Source organism: Saimiri boliviensis, chromosome 2 (assembly GCF_048565385.1).
Source record: "Saimiri boliviensis isolate mSaiBol1 chromosome 2, mSaiBol1.pri, whole genome shotgun sequence".
Taxonomy (NCBI): domain Eukaryota; kingdom Metazoa; phylum Chordata; class Mammalia; order Primates; family Cebidae; genus Saimiri; species Saimiri boliviensis.
Genome location: NC_133450.1, coordinates 38,051,766 through 38,077,315, shown reverse-complemented (window position 1 = coordinate 38,077,315; position 25,550 = coordinate 38,051,766). Strand labels below are relative to the sequence as shown.

At 34.7% G+C, this 25,550-nt stretch overlaps 1 protein-coding gene across 7 annotated transcripts in view; it reads left to right on the top strand.

Annotated features, from left to right (window-relative positions):
- The window catches only part of FUT8 (fucosyltransferase 8), a 438,850-nt gene that overhangs the window by 361,790 nt on the left and 51,510 nt on the right, over positions 1–25,550 (top strand). For all 7 annotated transcript variants that reach the window (XM_010335165.2, XM_003924438.3, XM_010335163.2 and 4 more), the window contains one exon: positions 12,180–12,417. In XM_010335165.2, coding sequence (XP_010333467.1) covers positions 12,180–12,417 — 238 coding nt within the window. The remainder of the gene's footprint in view (positions 1–12,179; positions 12,418–25,550) is intronic.

The following is a 25,550-nucleotide window of genomic DNA, read 5'->3' as shown; positions in this document are numbered from 1 at the left end:
AATGGCTAAAATAAAAAATGCCAAGAATGTGGAACAACCAGCTCTTTCATACATTGCTTATGAGAATATAAAATGATACAGTCATTCTAGGGAACAGTTTGGTAGTTCCCTATAAACGTACCATTACCAATATGATCCAGTAATCACATTCCTGTATATCCTAGAGAAAACCCATATCCACATAGAAACTTGTACACTCATGTGTGTAGCATCTTAGTGTGTAATAACCAAACAGTGGAAACAACCCAAATGTCCTTCAATGAGTAAATAAACTGTGATATAATCCACATGATAGAATGCTTCCTAGTAATAAGAAATTAGCTATTATACACAAGTTGGATGGATCTCCAGAGCATTGTGCTGAGTCATAAAAAGCTAATCTCAAAAGGTTAACTACTGTCTAATTCCATTTATATTGCTCTTAAAGTGACTAAATTATAGTGATGTAGAGCAGGTCAGTGGGTTGCAGAGATTAAGGTTTGGGTATGAGTCTGCCTCTAAATTGGAAGTGTAAGGGAGTTTCTTTGTTTTGATGGTATAGCTTGTATCCTAATTATGGTGGTGGTTACATGAGTATATACCTTAGAAAATCTGAGTGCTTGTGAAAACTGGTAAAATCTTAAAATGTCTGTAGTTTAGTTAATAGTATTGTGTAATGTCAGTTTTATGATTTTGATAATGTACTGTGGTTAAGTAATATGTTTTCCTTGGGGAAAACTTTTTGGAAGGTACACCATGAAGTTCAGTAACTCTGTACTATTTTTGCAGTTTATTGTGGATCTTAAATTATTTCAAAATGAAAAGTAAAAAAAAAAAGTTAAAAAATGTTTTGAAATTTATTTATTATACTTTAAGGTCTGGGGTACATGTGCAGATCATGTAGGTTTGTTACATAGGTATACTTGTGCCATGGTGGTGGTTTGCTGCATCCATTGTCCCATGATCTGCATTAGGTATTTCTCCTAATGCTATCCCTCCCCAATCCCCCCACCCACTGCTGTTCCTCCCCTAGCCTCTCACCCTCCAGGTCCTGGTGTGTGATGTTCCCCTCCCAGTGTCCATATGTTCTCACTGTTCAACACCTACATATGAGTGAGAACATGCAGTGTTTGGCTTTTTGTTCTTGTGTCCATTTGCTAAGAATGATGGTTTCCAGCTTCATCCATGTCCCTGCAAAGGACATGAACTCATCCTTTTTTATGGCTGCATCATATTCCGTGGTGTATATGTGCCGTATTTTCTTTATCCACTCTATCATTGATGGACATTTAGGTTGGTTCCAAGTCTTTGCCATTGTGAACACTGCTGCAGAGAACATATGTGTGCATGTGTCTTTATAATAGGACGATTTATAATCCTTTGGGTATATACCCAGTAATGGGATTGCTGGGTCAAATGGTATTTCCATTTCTAGATCCTTGAGGAATCACCACACTGTTCTTCCACAATGGTTGAATTAATTTACACTCCTACCAACAGTGTAAAAGCGTTCCTATTTCTCCGCATCCTCTCCAGCATCTGTTGTCTCCAGGTTTTTTAATGATCGCCATTCTAACTGGTGTGAGATGGTATTTCAATGTAGTTTTCATTTGCATTTCTCAAAAGACCAGCGATAATGAGCATTTTTTCATATGTTTGTTGGCTACATATATGTCTTCTTTTTAAAAGTGTCTGTTCATATCCTTCACCCCATTTTTGATGGGGTTGTTTTTTCTTGTAGATTTGTTTAAGTTCTCTGTAGATTCTGGATATTAGCCCTTTTCAAAAATTTTTCCCCAATCAATATCATGAAAATGGCCTTACTACCCAAAGTAATTTATAGATTCAATGCTATTCCCATCAAGCTACCAATGACTTTCTTCACAGAATTAAGAAAAAAAAAACCTTAAACTTCATATAGAACCAAAAAAGGGCCCACATAGCCAAGACAATCCTAAGCAAAAAAAAAAAAAAAAGGAGGCATCATGCTACCTGACTTCAAACTGTATTACAAGGCTACTGGTATCAAAACAGCATGGTACTGGTACCAAAACAGAGATATAAACCAGTGGAACAGAGCAGAGGCCTCAGAAAGAATGCCACACAACTATAACCATCTGATCTTTGACAAATCTGACAAAAACAAGCAATGGGGAATGGGTTCCCTATTTAATAAATGGTGTTGGGAAAACTGGCTAGCCAAATGCAGAAAGCTGAAACTGGACCCCTTCCTTACACTTTATACAAAAATTAACTCTAGTTGATTTAAAGATTTAAACATGAGGCCTAAAACCATAAAAACCCTAGAAGAAAACCTAGACAATACCATTCAAGACATAGGCATGGGCAAGGACTTCATGACTAAAACACCGAAAACATTGGCAACAAAAGCCAAAATAGACAAATGGGATCTAATTAAACTTAAGAGCTTCTGCACAACAAAAGAAACTATCATTAGAGTGAACTGGCAACAATGTTAAAATTTTTTGGTGAGTAAAGATAATAAAATGAACTGGTTACAATACTGTTCATTGAGATAGTTTGAGAAAAGTGGTCTTCAGATTTTTTTTTCCATTAAAAAAATAATAATAGCTGGGGATTCCAAAAAAATTCATGCTCAGCTAACAGTGTATTTTTCATACATGGCTAGCTGCATGGAGAAATGAGATAAAGACTCTGCCTTGGAGAAGAGGTATCCAGATTTGGCATCTGATCTAATTGTTCTTGATGGTTTGGTTTTAAAGTCAGTGAATAGACAAGTGCTGTAAGTACCAGTACTACCCAGGAGAATGGTACTTTGCAGAATGGAAGAACCAGCAAAAACCACGTCACTTAAACTCTGACTTTTATTTAAAACAAAACAGTTGCAGCAGCTTTTGCACGGAAACAGTTTCAACCATTGTTTCCCTTTTGCAACTACTTCATCTTTTACACTTGATCTTAGCCAAAACGCCAAGAAGCGGTAACTTCATCTTTTTAATCCTGTATCATAAGATAGGGCTAACCATTCATAGGCATGCTTTTTATTCCTTTTTCCCTTCTACCCTCTTCTACCTGTTTCCCTTTTTGGCCTCTTCTCTTGTCTTTTCCCCTCTATTTTCCTCCTAACTTTCCTTTTTTCTATCTTATTGCCTCCTCTCCTCTTTTCTCTTCTTCCCTTTTTAAAAAGAGTACCTACCATATCATACTTGATGATATGTTTTGAGTAAAGAGAACCTAATGAATCCTGTCAACTAAAATGATGATAGAAGACCTTTCTGAAATTGTCTTAATTTTGTAAGCATGCCCTTATACCGCAACAGTTAAATTCATTCTGAGACCTGGGAATCGGGATATAAACTTACAGAGAAAAGTTGCAGTGCTTGAGAAGATACATTTTCTGTGCATTTATATAGGATTGGCAGAAGCTGGCTCCTCATGTAATTTAACTTTCTTCTGTATCCTTGGAGGTAGCTTTATTTGCATTATATTCTTCAATGAGAATATGTGACATTAATCATCTCCCTTTCCTTTGTGGCCCTTCTGGTAGCAGAAAAATATTACCAAGGTTATTCAGGTGTGCGAGTCTCTTGAATCTAAGTTGAGGGTTTTCTAGAGACCACCTGGAACTCCCAGAGATAAAAGAATACTGTCTTAAAGACTCTCAGTGCAAGAAATGCCCCATATTTGTTTGTTGCTTTCTATTGGATTTATGGAATTTCCATCTTTTAAAAACAGCTTTAAGGCATTCAGTAGAGATTTACAGGTAAAAAGCAAAAGTTTTAAAAATGTATTATTATAAGTAAGCTAAATATGGCTTTACTTACCAAGATAAGCTTTCCTCTTCTATGACTGTATAGTAACTATCTGCCTTTGCTATAGTCTTTCATTCTATAAACTCTGTATCTCGCTATCTTTCCTTCCTTAAGTTTCCACTCTTAGATTTTACAGAATACCCACAGGAAAATTGATTTCCTGAAGCACTTGGTAAACTACTTGGGCCTAAGTTACTGTGTTGTCCTTACTACTTGGAACAGATTGTTCTTTGCTAGAGCGGTGGAAAGGTGTGACACCTTAGTACAGTCTTAACTTTGCTATGGGAATACTCTTGTTTAATATGTTAAGAGACAATAATTTCCGGTCTTGGCTTTCAAAAGTGAGAATGCTTTTTAACTGCCTCTTTCATGGTTATTAACTGTGCCCCAGAGTCTTCATTTTAATTACCACAATGCAGTACTTCAGTTCTCTTATTTGCTTCATTACCTTTTCTCCTTGGTTTTGAAAATAATTTTAGAGAAATAAAATCAGATAGTTTCTAATGAAATGTTTTCGCCACACTATTAATGAATACTTTGTTTATTACCAACACAAAGCTAGATATTGGAAATCTTTTTAAACAAACAAATTAAAAACTGTTAGTCTTCTGATTAGAGCAGACAAAGAGCATGGTAAAATTTAACTCACCTGGCTGGACCCATTTTTTTGGTTTTTACTGAGCTGTCTTCATTGTAAATAGGAGCTATCTTTGACTTTTCTAACAGAAGGTATTTCTTAAGAGCTGGAAGGATCTCCTGGGGTTCTCATTCTTAGTTTTCAGTTTACAGAAATAGCCACTAGATGTTTTGAGCCTGGACTTCTTGCTCCATCTTGCATTGAAGACATGGTGAAGTAGATAAGGGCAGTAGACAGTGGATAAAGAGACCTGAATTATAAATTCGGGTTTGCCACTTTCTAATTTATTTTTGTGACTATGGACTTGAAATCTCCTTTGTCTCTGTAGGTGTAATTCAGTTGAACTAATGGTTATTGAGCATTTACTGTTTGCACAAGGTGGCTGGAGATACTATGTCCAGTTTATTTTGACTTAATGTTTTCTTTGTTGTTAATTTAGCCTTTTTCTGCAATGTTTTTGGTCAGTAGTAACTCTGGGCAGGTGAGGGAAATTACATTGTGGCTAGAAAATTTGTATTCTCAAGTTGGTTTTATTGGTGTATAGGAAAAATATTTGTAAATAGTCCTAGCAAAAATATTTGTCAATAGTCCTAGTACAAAATCAGTACTATTTTGTAATATTATGTAATCCACATTGCTACTAATTTACTAAGTGGAGACAGTAGAAACCCCTAAATCCTAGTAGTAGTGCCTAAGTAATAGAATAATGTCTTTGGTTTACTAGTTGATTGAAAATTTTTCTTTTTTAGCATAGTGGAAATTAACCTGGTGTCCTAATTTGAAATATGTCTGACAGTGACTATTTTTATATTTTAACCTAAATAAGAGACTAAAATATTTCAGTATTATGATGGTGCCTTTACTGAATTAGTAATCATTTATTTCTAAGGACTATTGCTTTTCTTCAAATACCATTTTGGTTAGAGGCTTAGTAATTCAATTATCATTCCCAATTATTGATTTATAGGATCATTCTTGGAAACTAATAGTGTCAGATGAAATGCCTCAGATAGTGTAAAAGAAACTAATTGGGCCAGGAGTGTTATCTCATGCCTGTAATCCCAGCACTTTGGGAGCCCGAGGGGGGAGGATGGCTTAAGCTTACAAGTTTGAGATCAGCCTGAGCAACATGACAAAACCCTGTCTGTACAAAAAAATACAAAAATTAGTTGTGTGTGGTTGTGTGCGCTTGTAGTCCCAGCTATCTGGGGTCGGGGGCCGGGGGAGCTAAGATAGGAAGATTGGCTTGAGCCCAGGAGGTGGAGGTTGTCATGAACCATGATTGTGCCACTGCACTCCAGCCTGGGCAGTAGAACTAGACCTTGTCTCAAAAATAATAATAATAATTGAAGAAAATAAAAGGGGAACTGAATTCAGAAGAATCTTGTTATATCTTAAATCCTTATTTTTTGGTTAATATGTACTGTGGTGACAGCTTTACTGATGAATTACCATTACAAAAATGTTACATAACATTGTTAGCATGTAAAGACCCATGATTGGACTACCTTGCAACACTAATACACAAAAAGAGCGCACACACACAAAAAAAACAAAACTGGATATATTCAGTGTGAAATAATGTCCCTTGAGATTATGAGAATAAATAAGAAGTATGTTCAAATTAATTTTGAGCATACACCATCTCATTTATTTAGCCTTATGAGTAGCTCTGAGAAAGAAGGGTGAGTGAACAGGGAAGAGGTTGTGTAGGGAGGTAATTTTTGTGTCTGTTTTAAACTAACCAATTGAAGGCAGATCACACAGTTGAGTTCATAACAGAACCTTCATTAGAACAAAATCATATCTGTAACCTCTCTATCGAAGTTCTTTCATTAGAGAATGTTGTCTTAAGTAATTTTCGCCAATTTACCTTGTATTTCTAAAACTCAGATTTTTATTGCAGGGAGCTAGAATATATTTGCCTATTGGTGAGTCTAACTTTTAAGTAGACCGCAAATACGAAAAGCTCATAAAACATAATTTATTATGTTTATAGTTTAAAGTAAAGCTTCTTTTAGTAATGAGACTCTTCTATATATCTTGCTCATGGATGTGACACATTTTCAAGTTCTTTTGCAAACATCAACTGGATAGTATAAAACTAGGATCGGTGGTAACTGACAAGCGCTATTTGGTAAGAAGTTTGAAAACTACGAAACTGTGGCTGTATATCCCTTTTATAGAGTCCCATAAATCTCTTTATATTTGTTGCTATTCAGTAACAATGCTGGATAACAAAGGCTTAGCTCAGAATAGGGGTTTTTCTATAAAGTTCCTTTTCATCAGAATAAATCTCTTTCATTTCAGAGTTGTTGCTTTATTATTATTTTTAATCATCACCATTTACCTTAGAAATATCTACTTGCTTTTTCTAGATATGTACTCTGATAAACCTAATCTTGTGTTACGAATGTAAATGCCTTTTCTATTCCTTAGTGTCTTCTGCCTTTTTCTAGAACTTTCATGAGCAAGTTATTTTGAATTTTCAAGAGTTTTAAGTATTATTTGAGCAAAAAAATTTGACTGTGGCTCTGAGCCATTTCAGTGTTTCATTTACTGTTTTCAGCACAGTCATTGATTTTCTCTTATTACCCTTCGAGTCTTCGATTGATTCCCTTATATGTATATACCTTCCTCATTTCAGAATCAAGCATAAAGAATTTTCCCCTTTCTTCGTGTCCCCTATGACCTAAACAGAAAAGGATTAATATAGTTTATCTTTAGCTTGATTTGAGGTACACTAAGTATCATGATCTAAGCCACTTTTACAGATTGTCCTTTTAGGTCTCAGCTCTTGTACTCAAAGCATTAGGTTCTAATCAAACTCTTAACACAGTGAATAAACTTTCTTACATGCAGATGAGAGTCTTCTTTTAAATAGAAAATCCGTAGTTTCCAAACTAAAGGTCAGATGTTTAAATTATTATGTTCCTTCACTCTTTTTTTTCTTAAAAAAAAAAAGAAAAAAAAAAGACTAAGGTAAGAAGTAATAGTAGGGGAAACTGGGTGTGAGATATATGGGAATTCTCTGTAATGTCTTTGCAGGAACTCAGTACATCTAAAAACTGTTCTAAAAGAAAAGGTTTATTGAAGAAGATATGTAGGACATTTTCTTTTTCATTCGTATGAATTTTAGTGATATTCAAGTGCTCTATTTCTCATGAAAATCTGAAAAATGTCTATGTTATTTGTCCATTCTTTTGATAAACTGAGTCAGTACTAAAGCTTTGGATCAGTTTGAGAATATTATTTATTCCCAAGATTCTTATTTAATATTGTACAGAAATTAAATGACAAAGATCTCCCATTCCCACATGATACCACACTCCTCGGTTTCTCTCAGATCTTTTGTGGCTATAGCAACAAGTGTGAGAATGCTTACTGCTTTAGGAGTCTGCCATGAGTTCATAGTCTCAAAGAATCAGTAACTCTACTACTTGATTGTGGAAGCAGTATTGACCAAATCTTGCTGAATTTTATCAGGATTCTCTGATTCATAAAGGCTCTTAACTCTTCCTAAAGTTCTTGATGGTATGCATTCTGCTTTGTTCTAAAAAAAAGAAAAGAAAAAGAAAGACCAGCTTGCTGTGACGTATTTGAATATGAAAGGTACCTATTCTGGAGGTAACTTGTATTTACCCTTCCCAGTTTTTCCTTTGGAATCATTTTATAGACTGCAGCTTTTGTTTCTAGGGCTCTCTGCTTGACAGGACAGATGATATCCCTGGAAAATAGTTTTAGATTTAGTGTTTGGTGACTGCATTATTTAAGGCTCATATAAATTGAGAACTGGTTTACATTGCCTCTTTCTATGTAGGATAAAAGATTCTGTTCTTAGAGTCACCCATCTTTCTTGTAGACAAAACAGCTAGGAAAATTTCTCAGACTAATTTTGTTATGGGAAGAACTAAGATGCCTTAGGAATAATTTAGCAATAGCTTGTCCAAATTAAAGCAGAGTGGAACTTTAGAATGGAAAAAAAAAGAAATTCTCATGTTAGCTAAACATTTGCTGTCTGGATCTCCCAATTAAAAAGGGGCATAATACTTCTCAAGTGAGCCAGTGTAGAGCATGTTATACATTCAGTTGTGAAAATGGCTGATAGCTATCATCAAGTATGATGTTTAAAAAAATGTTCCGTGCCTGATATTTTGTAATTGTTGAATTTAGGTATCCATTTACTTGGCGGCTTTAACTTCATAATGAAAAAGTAGATTTTGTTGTAATATATAAAATTGTGGAGATAGATGGAATTAATAGAGAAATTAAAGTTTTTCTTTTAAGATAATTTGAGTTTCATCATAGAAGATAAGCTCAGAATGCTGAAATGCTCCTGGAATAAATGAACTGTTTTACTTTTTTCCTAAAGATATCGATGTATGTAACTTTGAATTCAGAGATGATTGCATTTGCATATTCTGACTGATGAAGTGAAAGAAGTAGCAGACTGAGTAATAAAGAAGTGAAAGAAAGAACTTACACACTGCTAATGGGAGTGTAAATTATTAGTTCAGCCATTGTAGAAAGCAGTGTGGAAATTACTTGAAGAATTAAAAACAGAACTACCATTTGACCCAGCAATCCTATTATTATTGTTATTATTGGATATATACACAAAGGAATATAAATCATTCTACCATAAAGATACATGCAGGCATATGTTCACTGCAGCACTGTTCACAGGAGCAAAGACATGGAATCAACCTAAATGCCCATCAATGGTAGACTGGATAAAGAAAATGTGGTACATATATGCCATGAAATACTGGGCAACCATAAAAAAGAATGAGATTGTGTCCTTTGCAGGGACATGGATGGAGCTGGAGGCCATTAGCAAACTTAACACAGAAACAGAAAACCAAATACCACATTTTGTCACTTATAAGTGGGAGCAAAATGATGAGAACACATGGACACATAGAGGGGAACAACAGACACTGGGGGCCTATCAGAGGGTGCAGAGTGGGAGGAGGAAGAGGATCAGGAAAAATAACTAATGAGTACTAGACTTAACACCTGGGTGACAAAATAATCTGAAAAACAAACCCACAGATTTACCTGTATACAAACCTACACATGTACCCTTGAACTTAAATTTTTTAAAAAAGGAAAAAGTAAAAGATTTTTTAAAATGTAACTGCCCAATTTCACATTTGTTTAGAGATTTTTCTAAGTAACTTTCTTTTCACTGTAATCTCCTTAAATATGTACATACAGTTTTCATTGGATTCATTGAAATCCAATCCAGCAGGATTCTTTCCTAAATAAGAAACATGCTAGATCAGTCCTGGCTTATTTTATGATTTTTGTTACTTGTCACCTATAAAGAGAAGTTAAGGGGACATCACCACCAACCCCACAGAAATACAAAAATACCATCAGAAACTAGTATGAACACCTCTGTGAACACAAATTAGAAAACCTACAAGAAAGAGACAAATTTCTAAAAATATGCAACCTCCCAAGACTGAACCAGGAAAAAATTCATACCCTGAACAGACCAATAGCAAGTTCTGAAATTGAGTCAGTAACAAAAAGCCTGGCGTCCAGAAAAGGCCCAGGACCAGACAGCCAAATTCTACCACACATACAAGAAGACCATTCCTACTGACACTATTCTAAAAAATTGAGGAGAGACTCCTCCCTAACTCATTCTGTGAGGGCAACATCATTCTAATACCAAAACCTGCCAAAACACAGGAGAAAAAAGAAAACATCAGGCCAATATCCTTGATGAACACAGATGCAAAAGTACTCGACAAAATAATAACAAGCCAAATCCATCAGCATATCAAAAAGCTAAAAGGCATCCAAATAAGAAGGAAGTCAGACCACCTCTGTTTTTGGGCAAGATGATCCTACACCTAGAAAGTCCCATAGTCCCTACCCGAAAGCTCCTACATCTGACGAACAACTTCAGCAAAGTTTCATGCTACAAAATCGATGTACAAAAATCAGTAGGATTTCTATACATCAATTTCTATACATCAATAATGTCCAAGGTGAGAGCTCGATCAGGAATGCAATCCTAGTCACAATTACCACAAAAAGAAGAAAATACCTAAGAATACTGCTATCTAGGGAGGTGCAAAATCTCTACAAGGAGAATTATAAAACACTGCTGAAAGAAATCAGAGATGACACAAACAAATGGAAAAACACTCCAGGCTCATGGGTAGGAAAAATCAATATTGTCAAAATGGCCATACTGCCCAAAGCAATTTACAGAGTCAGTGCCATTCCCTGATAATCAAACTACCAATGACATTCTTCACAGAACTAGGGAAAAAAAACTGATTTAAAATTCTTATGGAATCAGAAAAGAGCCTGAATAGCCAAAGCAATCCTAAGCAAAAAGAACAAAGGTGGAGGCATTGCATTACCCAAATTCATACTATACAAGGCTATACTAACCATGGTATGGATACCAAACACCATGGAACCAGTACCATGTACCACCATACCAAACAGCATGGTACTGGTACAAAACACATAGACCAGTGGTACAGAATGGGGAATCCAGAAATAAAGTCATACACCTACAACTTTCTAATCTTTGACAAAGCTGACAAAAACAAGCTGAGGGGAAGGAGTCCCTAGTCAATAAATTGTGCTGGGATAACTGGCTAGCTATATGCAGAAGATTGAAACTGGACCTCTGTATATAAAAATTAAGTCAAGATGGATAAAAGACTTAAATGTAAAACCTAAAACCATAAAAACCCTAGAAGAAAACCTAGGAAGTACCATAGGACATAAGCCCTGAAAAAAAAATTGCATGATGAAGACGCCAAAAGCAGTTGCAACACAAACAAAAATTGGCAACTAGAATCTCATTAAAGAGCTACTGCACAGCAAAAGAAACCATCAACAGAATAAACAGACAACCAACAGAATGGGAGAAAATATTCACAAGCCATGAAAGGACTAATATCCAGAAACTATAAGGAACTTAAACAAATTAACAAGCAAAAAGCAACCTTATTAAAAAGGCAAAGGATGTGAGAGACTCTTTTCAAAAGACATATACACAGTCAAGTATGAAACATTACTAATCATTAAAGATATGCAAGTCAAAACCACAGTGACATGCCATCAGAATAAGATAACAGTCAGAAAGCTGTTATTAAAAAGTCAAAAAATAGCATGATGGTGAGGCTGTGGAGAAAAGGGAGCATTTATACATTGCCGGTGGAAATGTAAATTAGTTCAACCACTGGAAAGTAGTTCAGCAGTTTTTCAAAGAACTTAAAAGAGAGCTACTATTTGACCCAGCAATCCCATTGTTGGGTATATAACCAAAGGAATATAAATCATTCTGCTATAAAGACACATGCACTCGTATGTTCACCACAGCACTATTTACAATAGCAAAGACATGGAATCAACCTAGTTGCCCATCAGTGGTAGACTGGAAAAAGAAAATATGGTACATATATATCATGGAATAGTATGTAGCCATAAAAAAGAATGAGACCATGTCCTTTGCAGCAGCATGTAAGTGGGAGCTAAACATTGAGTACATACGGATGCAAATAAGAGAGTAATAGACGCCAGGGCCTACTCGAGGGTGAAAGGTGGGAGGAGGGTGAAGATCAAAAAACTACACATCAGTTACTGTGCTTATTACTTGGGTTGTATACTAAACCCTCATGGTACACAATTTATAAAACAAACCTGCACATGTACCACTGAAACTAATAGCTAAAAGAGAGAGGTTGACCTCTCTATATAGCTTATCTTTACTTTCTCTTTCTCCCTGACAGAATCCCAAGGACTGCAGCAAAGCCAAGAAGCTGGTGTGTAATATCAACAAAGGCTGTGGCTATGGCTGTCAACTCCATCATGTGGTCTACTGCTTCATGATTGCATATGGCACCCAGCGAACACTCATCTTAGAATCTCAGAATTGGCGTTATGCTACTGGTGGATGGGAGACTGTGTTTAGGCCTGTAAGTGAGACATGCACAGACAGATCTGGCATCTCCACTGGACACTGGTCAGGTAAGGAACCTGTACAGCATGTGAGATCTCTGGGATGATTCACTTCATTACCAGATCATTAGATTTCAAGGTAGACCTTCATGGAACATACTCGTCTTTTCCTCTGGATCCGTGAATACTACACATTTTCCAGATAAAATCTAGAAGAACAGTATCTTATTTTTAAAGTATTTTATTAGGTAATTCATTTCTGATGCTTGGTTTTATGTGAATTTAGCAAAATCACTGAGTTTTTTTCAGGGAGCATAATTTAATCTTTTAATAATAATACTATGTCTTTCACTCTGTAGGATGCTTTCACATTATTGAGCTCATTTTAATGTGAAATAATCATCATATAAAGTAATTCAGTGACTCTCAAACTGTATAATCATTAGGATGCATGAGAATCACCTGGAAGACTTCATAAAACAGCATTTCCTGATAAGGAAGGTCTGGGATGCAACCTGAGAGTTGTAATTTATGACAAAAGTTTTAGGTGTAGGGACCATAATGCTTTGAGAACCACTGAGGTGGACCTTGCTGGTAACTTCATCTTCATTTTACAGTTGAAGACAATGAAGCCTAATTTGTTTACGTGTTTTTAATTGTATTCAGGGAACATTTAATGAATAGTAATGTGTAATGTGACTTAAGGTACTATATTAGGTATTACAAGCAGATAGAAAGATCAGTAAGAAATTGCCTTCCTCTCCAAGGAAGTGGTGGAGTAAAATACAGAAAAGAGTTTCCCTAGTGCTTTTCTTTGTACAATCATGATCTTTAAATAAGAACTAAAGTTGGGCTCCCTTGTTAAAATTGTGGCTTGTTTTGTAATCTCGGACAAGTTACTTAACCTAGGTCTTAGTTTCCTTATAAGTAAAATGAAGAGTAATAACTTACTTTATTGAATTGTTGGTAGATTAAATGAAGTAATATATGTTATGCACTTAGTATCTGATATATGGACTCATATCGCTACTATGAATAGCCTTTATTCATTAAACAAATGTATAATGAGTGCCTACTGTGTGGCAGATACTGAATTGAGTGATCAGGATAAATGCTAAGCAAGACAGTGCACATTCTGTACATTCACATCTTGTGGGAAGTCCAACATTTTTAAAAACCTGAGGCATTTCAGTTACTGTCATTTATCATGGGGCTAAGCATCTTTTTTCCACAAGCTACAACACTAGATATGAAATAGGGAGCTGTGACATCAGCAAAGTAACTGGTTCCTTCATTTCTTTTGCCTCCTTTGGAAAAAAAAATATAGGTAGTATCTGACTCTGTGCAGAAGTGTATGAAATTTAATTGAGTACTTTCAATAAAATACTTTTGAGTTGCTCTGCAAAAGGTCCTATATGGATTAAAAGTATTATCTTGTGATTTTTGTCTTCTATAGGGTGATTCAGAAGCCGTGTTTTATATATCAACATATTTTTTTTATTTTTAACTCACTTCAAATTTTAAGATGAACCTCTTTAGAACCCAGTTAAGCTTTAGTTTTAAGGTTATATCTTCTGCTGATCTGATCTGTACTTTTCATAACTAGTGCCAAAAGATTAGTTATAAAGGTTAGGAAGATATTAAATTTGTCATTCAGAAAAAGTAACTCTACCAGCCCCACTACAACTAACTTTTTTTATTTCATGGACTTAGTTCAATTTAAACTTCTTTGATTGTAGAAATATATAGCCAGAGCCAAACTGTGTTTCTCTGGTTCTACGGGGAGACAACTTTTTGGGTAGTAGTCAGAAAAGTAAAAAGTTACCAGATTTACCAGGTTTAATATATAGTTTAGTCCTGCCTGTGTGCTACAAGTTGTTATTTGGTTTGTTTGATTTTTAATCCTTGCTTGTATGTTTTGAGATCCGTAGTAGCAACCACAGGGTATGAAAATATAAAATGGCTTGAATTTCAAACATTCAGAATTTCTTAATGTTACAACTTAAGAGGATGTAGAAATGCATCCTTTCTTTATTCATCTGGAATCAAAGGGCTAGTAAAAGCTAAATGATTTATCCAGGGTCATACAACTTATAAATGCCAGAACTCTGGTTAGCACATTCACTTCTACATACCCCCAATCTAAGTCCTTATCAATAAACTCATGCTGACCACCTTACCTAGCAAAATGATGATTAGAGGCATAGAAACTACCTAGAATATCTAGGAATTAAATAATTTTAATAATTTGGATACCAATCTTATATCTGAAAAGAGATTTCTTTTAAGCTTAGATTCTATTTTTTGTTTTTATGAAGAGGATGGCTGCCATCGATTTCTGTTAGCTTATTTACATTATATATGTACCCTTTAAAGAAACTGTTGAACCTATTTCCAAGAATTAGAGGAACTAGTGAATTCTAATAAGCTTCTTGACAGTAGTCCTTCAGTTAGTCATAAATCAACTATGTCTGTTGTCATTGAGTTTGTGCAAAGAAGCTTGGGATATTTCCTTTGTCACCATTACTGTGAAATTATTATTGTTCATACACACTTGACATGATGTGTATGAATAATGGAATTTAGTAATTCTTGTTCAAGGCTGTCCACCAGTGTAGGAATTAGTATGTACATAGATCATTTCATAGCTACATCATACCGTATTATAGGTTGATGTCTATTTTTCTTCTGCATTATTTTATGTTTGTATATGAAGAAACTATATCCTTTGTAACAAGTAAAATGGTTAAGTGAAGAAAAATACTAAAGATGATGCTTCCAGTAAAAAGTCATCAAAATGTTTCCCACCACCTGTACATGACATGTCTATTCCTAATAGTTTAGGTGTCCTAAGGTTGATGATGAAATGATCGATTTACTTTATTACACCACAAGATGTTTCCTAAACCTGAACTAACTACACAATGTAGACCCGATTCTTCCACATGGATTCCTTGTGATAATTCAATGAATAGATGATCTAGTGATAGAGAACCACATTTAAATTCAGTTCCCTACTTCATTCTTTTTCCTTGTAAAAACTAAAAATTATTCACCTTTACAGTTAAACTACATAGGCTGTTTTGCCATTCTTTCTCTTGTCTTTTTCCCACTGTCTTAATAAATGCGTAAGTTAAACTGAATTCTTAATATGATAAATGTAATTGAAAAATTTTATTTGTAAATGAAAATAATGACTAGTAAAAAAAATAATTTATAGATATGACAAAGTTTGATGCCCCCCTGGAGGCGAGGTGCCTAGTTTAAATACATGTTTAGGTAGATGACTATTTGATATATTCACTTATCTAGACAGGATGGCTCATTTCCAAAAGGTTCTAGTCAAAGAGTTTTATTTGGTGTCCTAAAGGTTAACGTGGAGGCAGCCTTCAACCAAAAGTTATTCAATTTAAGTATTTGCTATTTGCTAAATACCTATGCTGGACTACATGGAGAGACACAGTCTCTTCCCTGTAAAGGGCAGTCAAGGGAGAAAGGTAGACAACTGAATAAGCAATAAAAATACGTTGTGCTAATGTGATGGTGTGGGTATGTTAAGATTACCCTGAAGCAAATAGCTAATTTGTATTTGGGGTTCTTTTGGAAGAAATTATTTTTAAGCTGAGACTTAAATTATGAATAGGAGTCAACCAAGGAGGGATGTGGTAGAAGAATTTTCTGTCAGTGGGTGCAGCATGTGAAAAGAAAGGCAAGAGAGCATGGAGCCATTGGGGGAACTAGTAGTAGTTCATTGTAAATCTTGAGTATTGAGAGACCAGCTAATGTTTCATTTTAAAAACAAGCGTCACTGAAAGGATTTCCATTTTGATGGTTGTGTATTTTTGTTCTTCATTAAAACTGACAGGTTTTAATTCAGTATTCAAAGCTCTTTGTTTTGATTTTGATTTAGAGATTAGACAGTTATAAGAAGTCAGATTGATTTCAGGTCCCTTTTTGTGTTATCTCGTAGCTATTAAACTTTATTCAAATATCTCACTTAGGTCAGAAGGAAAATCTTTAGCAAGCAGAGCACAAATGAAATTATACTTTCAATCTTTCCTTTCAAACTAATATTTTAACCTTTACAAAACTACTAAGATGTCTATTGAAATCATCTAAGTATTTTAACAAATTTGTATCCTTAGTAATGACTGACGTCAGGTTGACTGATTTATAAACTGATATTAAGTAATAATGAGATTTAAAATATATAGGTATAATTTACCTATTAGGCTATACATATGCTTCTGTTAAGTCTTTTTACAGTAGTATTTTCTTTCAGTTTTTGATAATTATATTAATATGAACTTGAAACAAGTACATATTACTATTTTTTTATCTCTTATGCTGCAAAAAAATCTTCATTTCTCTGTTTTGGTGATCTGAGAGAGAAGGAAGATATTGGACTCTGAGTCTGATCCAGTTCTGCTGTTTTTAGCTCTCTGAACTTTGTGAATTAACTTTAGCTTCTGAACCTCAGTTTAACTCTTTAAAAAAACTCATGATACTCATTACCTACCTCTGTCCACCTTTAGAGGGTTATCATCACAAGGGAGAACAGTTAAGAGCCATAAAAGATATATTCAGATGGTTTTCTACATATAGTTCATTTTCACTGTATATGTTTGGTTCTCAAAATTTAAAACACAAACATGATACTGGAATATATTATTAGATTATAACCTGCAATAACAGGAAAGTTATCCTTTTATTCTAAAATGAAAATCATGCCTTTGTAAGAGCTTCATATGTAGTTATTTAAAATTAAGTGGAAAAGTCGAAAGAGATACAGAGAAGCAAGATAATATCTAAGAATAACTACTAGACACCCAGGATATCTCTATGCTTAATAAACCCACCATTTAATCAAAATAAAATTCTGGACCATTCAAAATATTTAGAACTGCTGGAGGCTAAAGGTAGCCACAGAAAGACTCAGTAGCTACCTTTAGCCTCCAGTTGAGTTGGGAGTAAACCTGGGGAAAGTGAATTAGAGATCTGCAAACTACCAGGATAAAACATGGTACATTTTCTTGGACCATTAATTTTATTTACTGGTAGGTAAGCTAAATCATTTTCAAATAATAAGATACATAATGGTATAAAATGAAAATTTGATCGAACTCCCACCCGTTGATTGAGGCCAGTCTTCATATTCTTAGTTGTATGAGTTTACCTTCCTCTGCTGTTAGGAGCATTTTGGTGGAAAACAGCATTCTATGAGTTGTTTAGCTGTCTCTTAACAGAGACTTCATATGGCATCAAGGCCTACGTCTTCTAGGTTATTTACACAGTGCCAAGCATTTGACCAGAGCACATTAAATGTAATACAAGAGATAAAAACGTATCTCCCCCACATCCCCATCCCAATTTCAAAACACATTACCCTTCAGCAAGGGTGAGGGACTTTTACTGAGTTATTAAGATTTTGTTTTTGAAAAAATAGTCTATTGCTAAGAATGAATCTTTTTAGCAGTTTATTCTTCCTTTTTTAGAAGAGGCTCTGGAAGAATGAGTTCAGAGATAAAAAGAGGTGTGATTTAGAAAAAAGCAGTACATAATTAGCATTAACGTCCCTGTGGAGGGCAAACCATTTCATTGGAAAATTTTCTGGAAAATCCCCTAAAGTCTATTTGGAGCCTATCTAAGGTTGTTAGAACTAGAGATAGAATCCAGGTGTTCTTAATTTCCTGTAGGATGTCTGGGCCACATATCCTTGATAACCATTATCAGTGTTTTTATAAATACTGATATACCTATTAGGATATGTGTATTTCACAAAGATTTGGTATAAATTAAATTATTACAAATTGAGTCTTGTCTTAAACATTCTAGTGGAGCTAGATTACAAAGTAAATAACCTTTTTTCTAACATGAGCTAGTAGTCTCCTGATTCACTCCCCACCCTTTCTTTTTTCTTCCTTCCCTCCTTCCCTTCCTTTCTTCCTTTTTTAAGAGTTTTTCTGTTTTCCTTAGACATGTATGTGAGTCTTTGAGTCTCAGTCACCTTCAACTCAAACATCAAAGCATAGAAAAAGAAGATTGCAATCTTTTAGTTGCATTTTGATAACAGAGTCTTATTTGCTTAAAACGTGTTAAGCAAATCACATCAGAGTGAATCTACAAACAATTATTGAAATTTTGAAGAAAGTCAAGAATGCGTCCTATCCCTTTTGTTTAGTTTTATATGCAAGAACTCTGGGTATGATGTGAATCTATAATTTCTTTATCTTCCTTCCTCAGGGTTGTATAAATTGTAGGCTAATTTCATAGAATAGGAAATAATAAAATCCATGATCTTTAGTGGAATTATACATATTTCTTTCCCTCCAAAAGGATGTTGTTCAGTAAGAAAGTTCTATAGTGGTTTATGCATTAGGTTCCAGTGGAAAGAAAGACTCGTGTGTGTGTGTGTGTGTGTGTGTGTGTGTGTGTGTGTGTGTGTGTTTATGTGTATTTAAGTCATAGACTCCCTTCATATCATGCATTTTTGTTGCCTTTAACAGGAGGTCAAAAGCAAATTACAGAATCATAGACATTCTTAGATGGTACTTTGGTATCAGGCTTTTTTCCTTTCTTTTGCTTCCCAAAATACAGGGATCAAAAATATTCTTAGCAATTATTGAAAAGAATTAGAGTTGAGTCCTCCGCCTTTTCCTGAAGAGGTCCTCCCTTTGATTCAATTTAAGTTTAGTCTGCTATTATAAGTAGCCATTAAACTTAATGCAGGTTATATTCCCTGGAAGCAAGAAATTGCTACTAGTGATAATGTGAGTCATACTGATTTTCCCAAAGGATACATTACAATTAGAGTTATCATTGTTCAGATTTTGATGTCTTAACTTTACTTGTACAAAAATATAACTTTCAACAAATACTGCATTAGGTATACATAATGGGCACATTTGTATTTGTAATGTTTCTAATAATAAAGTTTCTTCTAAAAAATAAATAGATCTCTATCATAAACAGGAAGTGCACTAATCATTCAGTAAAAATTTGAATGTTTCTAAATTCCATGGGGAATGTAAAGATGACCTTTCAGGATCTTGTTATTTAGTATCATGAGAACCATACCTCTGTAAATGTAAAAAAGGTAGTATCAGACGAGAGATATAAAGTCCTGTGGGCCACCAGAGTATAGAAAAATTGTTTCTGGCTACAAGAATTAGAGACTTCACTAGATGCATGAGCTGGGCTCTTAAAGAATGAAGAAGAACATCATCTACCAGGACAGATTAGTGTCATTGATTTGGAGTCAGAAGTTATTAGCTGTGTGACTTTGGGTAATGTCCCTTAACCTCCCTGTTCTGTGTACCTTACAGAGTTGTTATGAGTATTCAGTGTGATAATATATTTGACAGTGCTTTTTATATTCTAAATCACCATATGTTATTATTACCACTTTAGTTTTATGGGAAGAAAGCAAAATAGCAATAATAGCATAATTGAGTTATAGAATTTCAGCAGGCCTTCTTTTTACTTTAACGGTCAACATTAATGAAACTCCGAGCTACTTGATAGCTTTTTGTCTATCAGTCCTCCCAAGGAGAGCCAGCTTTGGGTCCCCAGCTCCCCCGCCCAGAAGAGGATCATTCTCCACTTCTGTCGGGTTTTATTTAGGTTGCCCAGTAAAATCTCAGTATCCAAACTGATTAGGCATCAAAAATATGCTCCTATCAAGGAGCTGACCAGTTTCTCTTAGTTTCTGGCACAGAGTTTCATTCTTAGGTAGAGCCATCACTGACCCCAATCAGAGAACCTTCCTGACAAAACAGTCTTCAGTTAGTCTCCTTAAGCTCTCCAAGTTGATAGGACGATGGCTGGGAGTAGAGGGTGTACTAGGAATAAACCATTTTGTCTTGGAGCTCTAATATGTATATAATACTAAGAGAAGCAAAAATAGGCCCCTTTGAAGACACTACTCTGTGGGAGCTAATGCTTAGGAATCTGAACATACCCCAGGTGATAATTTCCAAGTAACTTTTACCTAAAAGTAGAGAGGGGATTTTCCAGTTTTTTCTAAACACTAAACAGACCAGTCTTTTTTTCCTAAACACAAGCAATGGAATTGTACAAATTCGAAGAATCTGAATATTAGAAATACGTAAAAGTGAGGGCCTTTGACTGAGAAAACATCCCTCTGGTACCTCTCTGTTGAATAGATGGAGGTACATAATGCCGGACCAGCAGAGATTATGTAAGCAACCAAAAACGTAGTATTGAAGCACTGTAGCATGGTCCTGTCGTCTTTAGGTTTTGGGTATTGTATATTATATTTGAAGATATTATTCTGGGAGAATATAGTATATCTAGGTCTGGCAAGGAATAAACTAGAACACTTCATTGGGATTTTAGGCATGGTGAAAAAAAGCAGTTGATAAAAGAGTAAATCGCCAGTATTTTTCTTTTTTTGCTGCCACTGCCCATCTTGTTGTGTTCACTGAAATCAAGTGTAGGAGTTGGAGAGTAGGTTAAATAGCTGCTTCTGCCACTATATCTGGCAAATCTTGCTCCATATAATTTAGAATTAATAATACGACATTGGCAAAAAATAGGCATTATACTCTATGTTCCTCTTTTCTAGATTAGATCCAGTACCAACTATGGAGCCGCCCAAATTGAGATATTAGAATTATTACAGCAATCTGTCTGCATTGTTTGGAAATATAATAACTAGCTTGAATTCAGAATATGATATTTACATTTTATAAGTTATGTGATATCTCTCTTTCAGAGGGAAGATTAATATTTTATGGCGTGTCATAAATGACCATCTTAGAGGCACCCATTTGTTTTATGTATGCATTAATAATGGAAATTGAGTTCATTCAACTATTGTAATTTTTGTACATCTGTATCATGATTTATATATTGCCTCATTGGCAAACATATAAATTATTTTAAGTTTTGCCATTATAAAGAGTGACATAGTAAGTATTTTTATGCATATCTCTTTGTGTATATGTATTGGTTTCCCTAGGGCAGCGCTTACAAACTTTTTCACGTTATACGACATGTAAAAATTATTTTTTCTGCCCATATTATCACCTGGGTGATAGTGGCAAAGCTACAGAGGTCTCTGACGGTGTATTACATATAAAATCTAATACTCTAAAAAAGAACTTGGCAAACTATGGTCCTCAGACCAAAGTTAGCCCCCAGCGTACTTTTGTAAATAAGGTTTTATTAGAATACATTCATGCCCATTTGTTATTGTGTTGTCTCTGTCTGCTTTTACACTACAGTGGCAGAATTGAATGGTTGCAGCAGAAACTATATGGCCCACTGTATTAGTCAGGGTTCTCCAGACAAACTGAACCATTAGAATATATAGTGAGATAGAGCCTGAAAGATTTATTATAAGGTCAGTACCTTATAATTAGTTCACACAATTATCAAGTCTGATGGTCTGCCATCTGCAAGCTGGAGACCCAGGAAAGCCAGTAGTATATTATTGTTAAAAGGCCAGAGAGCTAGAGGGCTGATGGTGTAGATTCCAGTTTGAGTCTGAAGGCCTGAGAATCAGGATTGCCAGTGGTAGAAGATAGATGACCTAAAGATACTCTCTTACGTTTTCTTCCAGAATCTTTATAGTTTTAGCTTTTGCATTTATGTCTATAATCCATCTAGTACTCATTTTTATGTGTCACTTAAGGGTTGAGGTCATTGTTTTCCATGTTTTTATTCAGTTATTCTAGCCTTATCTGTTGAAAACTCCTATTTGAATTGCCTTGGTGCCTTTGTCTAAAATCAATCAGTAATATATGGATCTTTTTCTGATTTCTCTGTCCGGTTCAGCTGCTCTATTTATGTCTATCTTTATACTTTAAATTTTTATCAGCCATCAAATATTTCACAGCATGTTGATTAGAAAGCTGTACATATGTCTAGAAGTGGTATTGCTAGGTCATAGGAAAGTATACATTTCTTTAACTTGCCTACATATGCCTAATCCCTCTATGGACAAATTATTTCAAAATCTTCTCTGCTTTCAGAATCCATCTCCTTTTAATCTGTCTTCTACACTGCCATCAAAATGATATTTTCAAAACCAAATATGACTTTCTCTCCTTTCCTAAAGCCTTCCGTGGCTGCTTAATGTATAGAAACTTCTTGCTTAGGATATAGGAAATGCCCTTTCACATAAACAGCTTACTTTTCAAAATGTACTCTGCACTCCATAATTCACTAGTCCACCTACAAATTTATTCCTTGAAAGTTTTGTCTACTTTTACTGCTATACTGGGAACTGTAATTCCTTCTCTCTAGAGAATATCTTTCCTCCACTTCATCTCATGAAATCCTATTTATCTTTTAGTATCATTCCCTTTGTGATATTTTCCTCCAATTGACCCCATGTTTTCACTGTATTTAAAGTTTATTTTCATGTTTCTTTTACTATATTGTGAGTTAAGAAGCTTGTCCTATTTATTTTTGACTCCTCATTGCCTAATAATACTAGCCAATACTTATTACTTTAAATTGCCTATGATAAGCAGAATGGTCCTTGAAAATTTTTAATTTCCCTCTGAATCTATCAAATAAAATATAGCCTTATCTATGTGATTCAGAGGTTTCTGGTGAAGAGCAAATGAAGTAATAGGCATGGAAATGTTTGAAGAATGTTTTTAAAATATGATGGCCTTGTTGTTTATAACGAAATTTCACTAGAACTAATCCTCCTGGTTTCTTACAAGCTTATTATGATAGACTTTTACCTTCATATATTTGCATTGGTTAAAATTATTCTAATATTAAAGACTTTAAAGATTTTTATTTCTAATATTTTCATTAAAACTGAAAATAACTAAGTTAAAAAATACCATTGCATTTAAAACTGTAGATTAAATAAGGCATTTTCTTATATAAAATCTGAGTTGTATGTGTGTATGTGAGTGTCTTTTCGGATATCTTTGATTCAATAAACATTGAGTACTGCTCAGTTCAGGCACTATGATCATGATAATACAGTGATAGCTAATATTTAGTGAACTATACTGTATTACTGTGCTAAGAACATTACATATATTATCTCATTTAATATTCACTGTACCTTATTATTCATATTTTATATAGGTAAGTAACTTGCCAGAGGGAGTACAGCCACTAAGATACAGAAAACCCAGTCTTACTTCAAAACCTGACCTTTAAATATTGTGCTCAGGGGTCAGCAAACTATAACACCCATAGCCTTGTAAGGCCTGCTATATTTTTAACAGGTTGTTTTAAAAAGAAGATGTAACAGAGACATAGTGTGGCCTGCAAAGCATAAAATATTTACTGTCTATCCCTTTAAGAAAGTGTTTGTCAATCTCAAGATGTTTAAAGAGAGTCCCTGTAACTCCAGAAGCTCTCAGTCCAAATAGGAAATAAACACAAACATTTTTAAATTCTGCCTCATAAGGCAAAATGTGGTTAGTGATGTTAATATAAAGATTTAAACAAGAATCCAAAGATGGTCAAGCACGGTGGCTCATGCTTATAATTTTAACACTTTGGGAGGTCGAGGCAGGATTACTGCTTCAGACTAGGAGTTTGAGAGCAGCCCATGAACATAGTGAGACCTGTTTTCTTTTTTAAAAAATTGTTTTTAAATAGCTGAGTATGGTGGCACATGCCTGTAGTCTCAGCTACTTGGGAAGCTGAGGTAGGATTGCTTGAGCCCAGGAATTCAAAGCTACAGTGAACTAGGATCATGCCATTGCGCTCTAGCCTGGGCAACAGAGTAAGACCGTGTCTCAGGAAAAAAAAAAAAAAAAAAAAAAAAAACCCAAGGAATTGAAGATTGTAATCATTCCAGCAAGAAAACTTAGAAGAAAAAACTTAAAAGAAATGGCATTTGAACTGGTTTTCAAATAGTTGTAAAGTGACCAGAAATCTTAGATATAGAATTCTTCACACCTGCACTACTTGACAGGGGATGATAAAAATACTTGCTCATGACATGCCAAGATATCAGAACTCCTGGACATTATTTTTCCTTCTACCTCTTATTTGCTGAATTATGTAGAAAGGTGCATCAAACCATCTGCTTCTCAGTTTAGCCATTAGTCAATTGTGAATAAAAAATTGGTTCTGATAGTTATCTTGTATTTTTCAAGTGAATCAAAAAAAATCTGATAGAGGGTGCTTCAGTCCAGGTATTTTTTAAGCTGTAAAAACATGGAAAGGGTAGTGCTTTAGTTAAATAAACCTTGCATTTTGTATTCAGTCATTGGATTGACAAAACTGAAAACCAGTGTTTACATTTATAGTAGTTGCAATTTTTTCAATAGGTTTTTTATTTATAGGAATTTAGCATTTAATTTTATAATACATTTGCATTAATTTGGGAGAAAAAAATGAAACCATGCTTTTGAAGAATATTTGCAAAAGTAGTCAAGTTAATATAGAATTGCTTGTTAGGAAACTTTTTAATTGAATTGAGGAAATGACACAAGATTGGCATTGTTATTACTCAACCCTTGGTGTAAACAGTGCCAAAGATATAATGAATACTACCATGAAAGATTTGTATTTTGTAATTAAACACACAGGAAAATACTAAACTACATTGGGAGATGCATTTTCTGCCAATATAATTTAGAATATGACAGTTAAATAATCAAATATTTGGATATTGAGAAATTTTATTTTCATAGAGAAAAAAAGGGGCCAGGCGCAGTAGCTCATACCTAAAATCCCAGCACTTTGGGAGGCCGAGGTGGGCAGATCACGAGGTTAGGAGATCGAGACCATCCTGGCCAACATGGTGAAACCCCATCTCTACAAAAACACAAAAATTATCTGGGTGTGGTGGCGCGTGCCTGTAATCCCAGCTACTCGGGATGCTGAGGCACGAGAATCACTTGAACCTAGGAGGCGGAGATTTCAGTGAGCCAAGATTGTGCAACTGCACTCCAACCTGGCGACAGAGCAAGACTTCGTCTTAAAAAAAGAGAGAGAGAAAAAAGGATAAATTATGTGGATTGGAAAATATTTCAAACACCAAAAATAAATGCAGAGGAGACATAAAGATTCCCTGATTTTACAGTTTGTGCAGAATAGCATCCATTGTATGAGTAATGAATGTTATATCTATATTCATGACAGTTTTTAAAAATCTGATAATAGCTTCAAACTATTTCTTTTTCTGAATATAATTAATATTAATATATAATTGACTACATTAATGTGTATGTGGGAAAATCACTGTTACC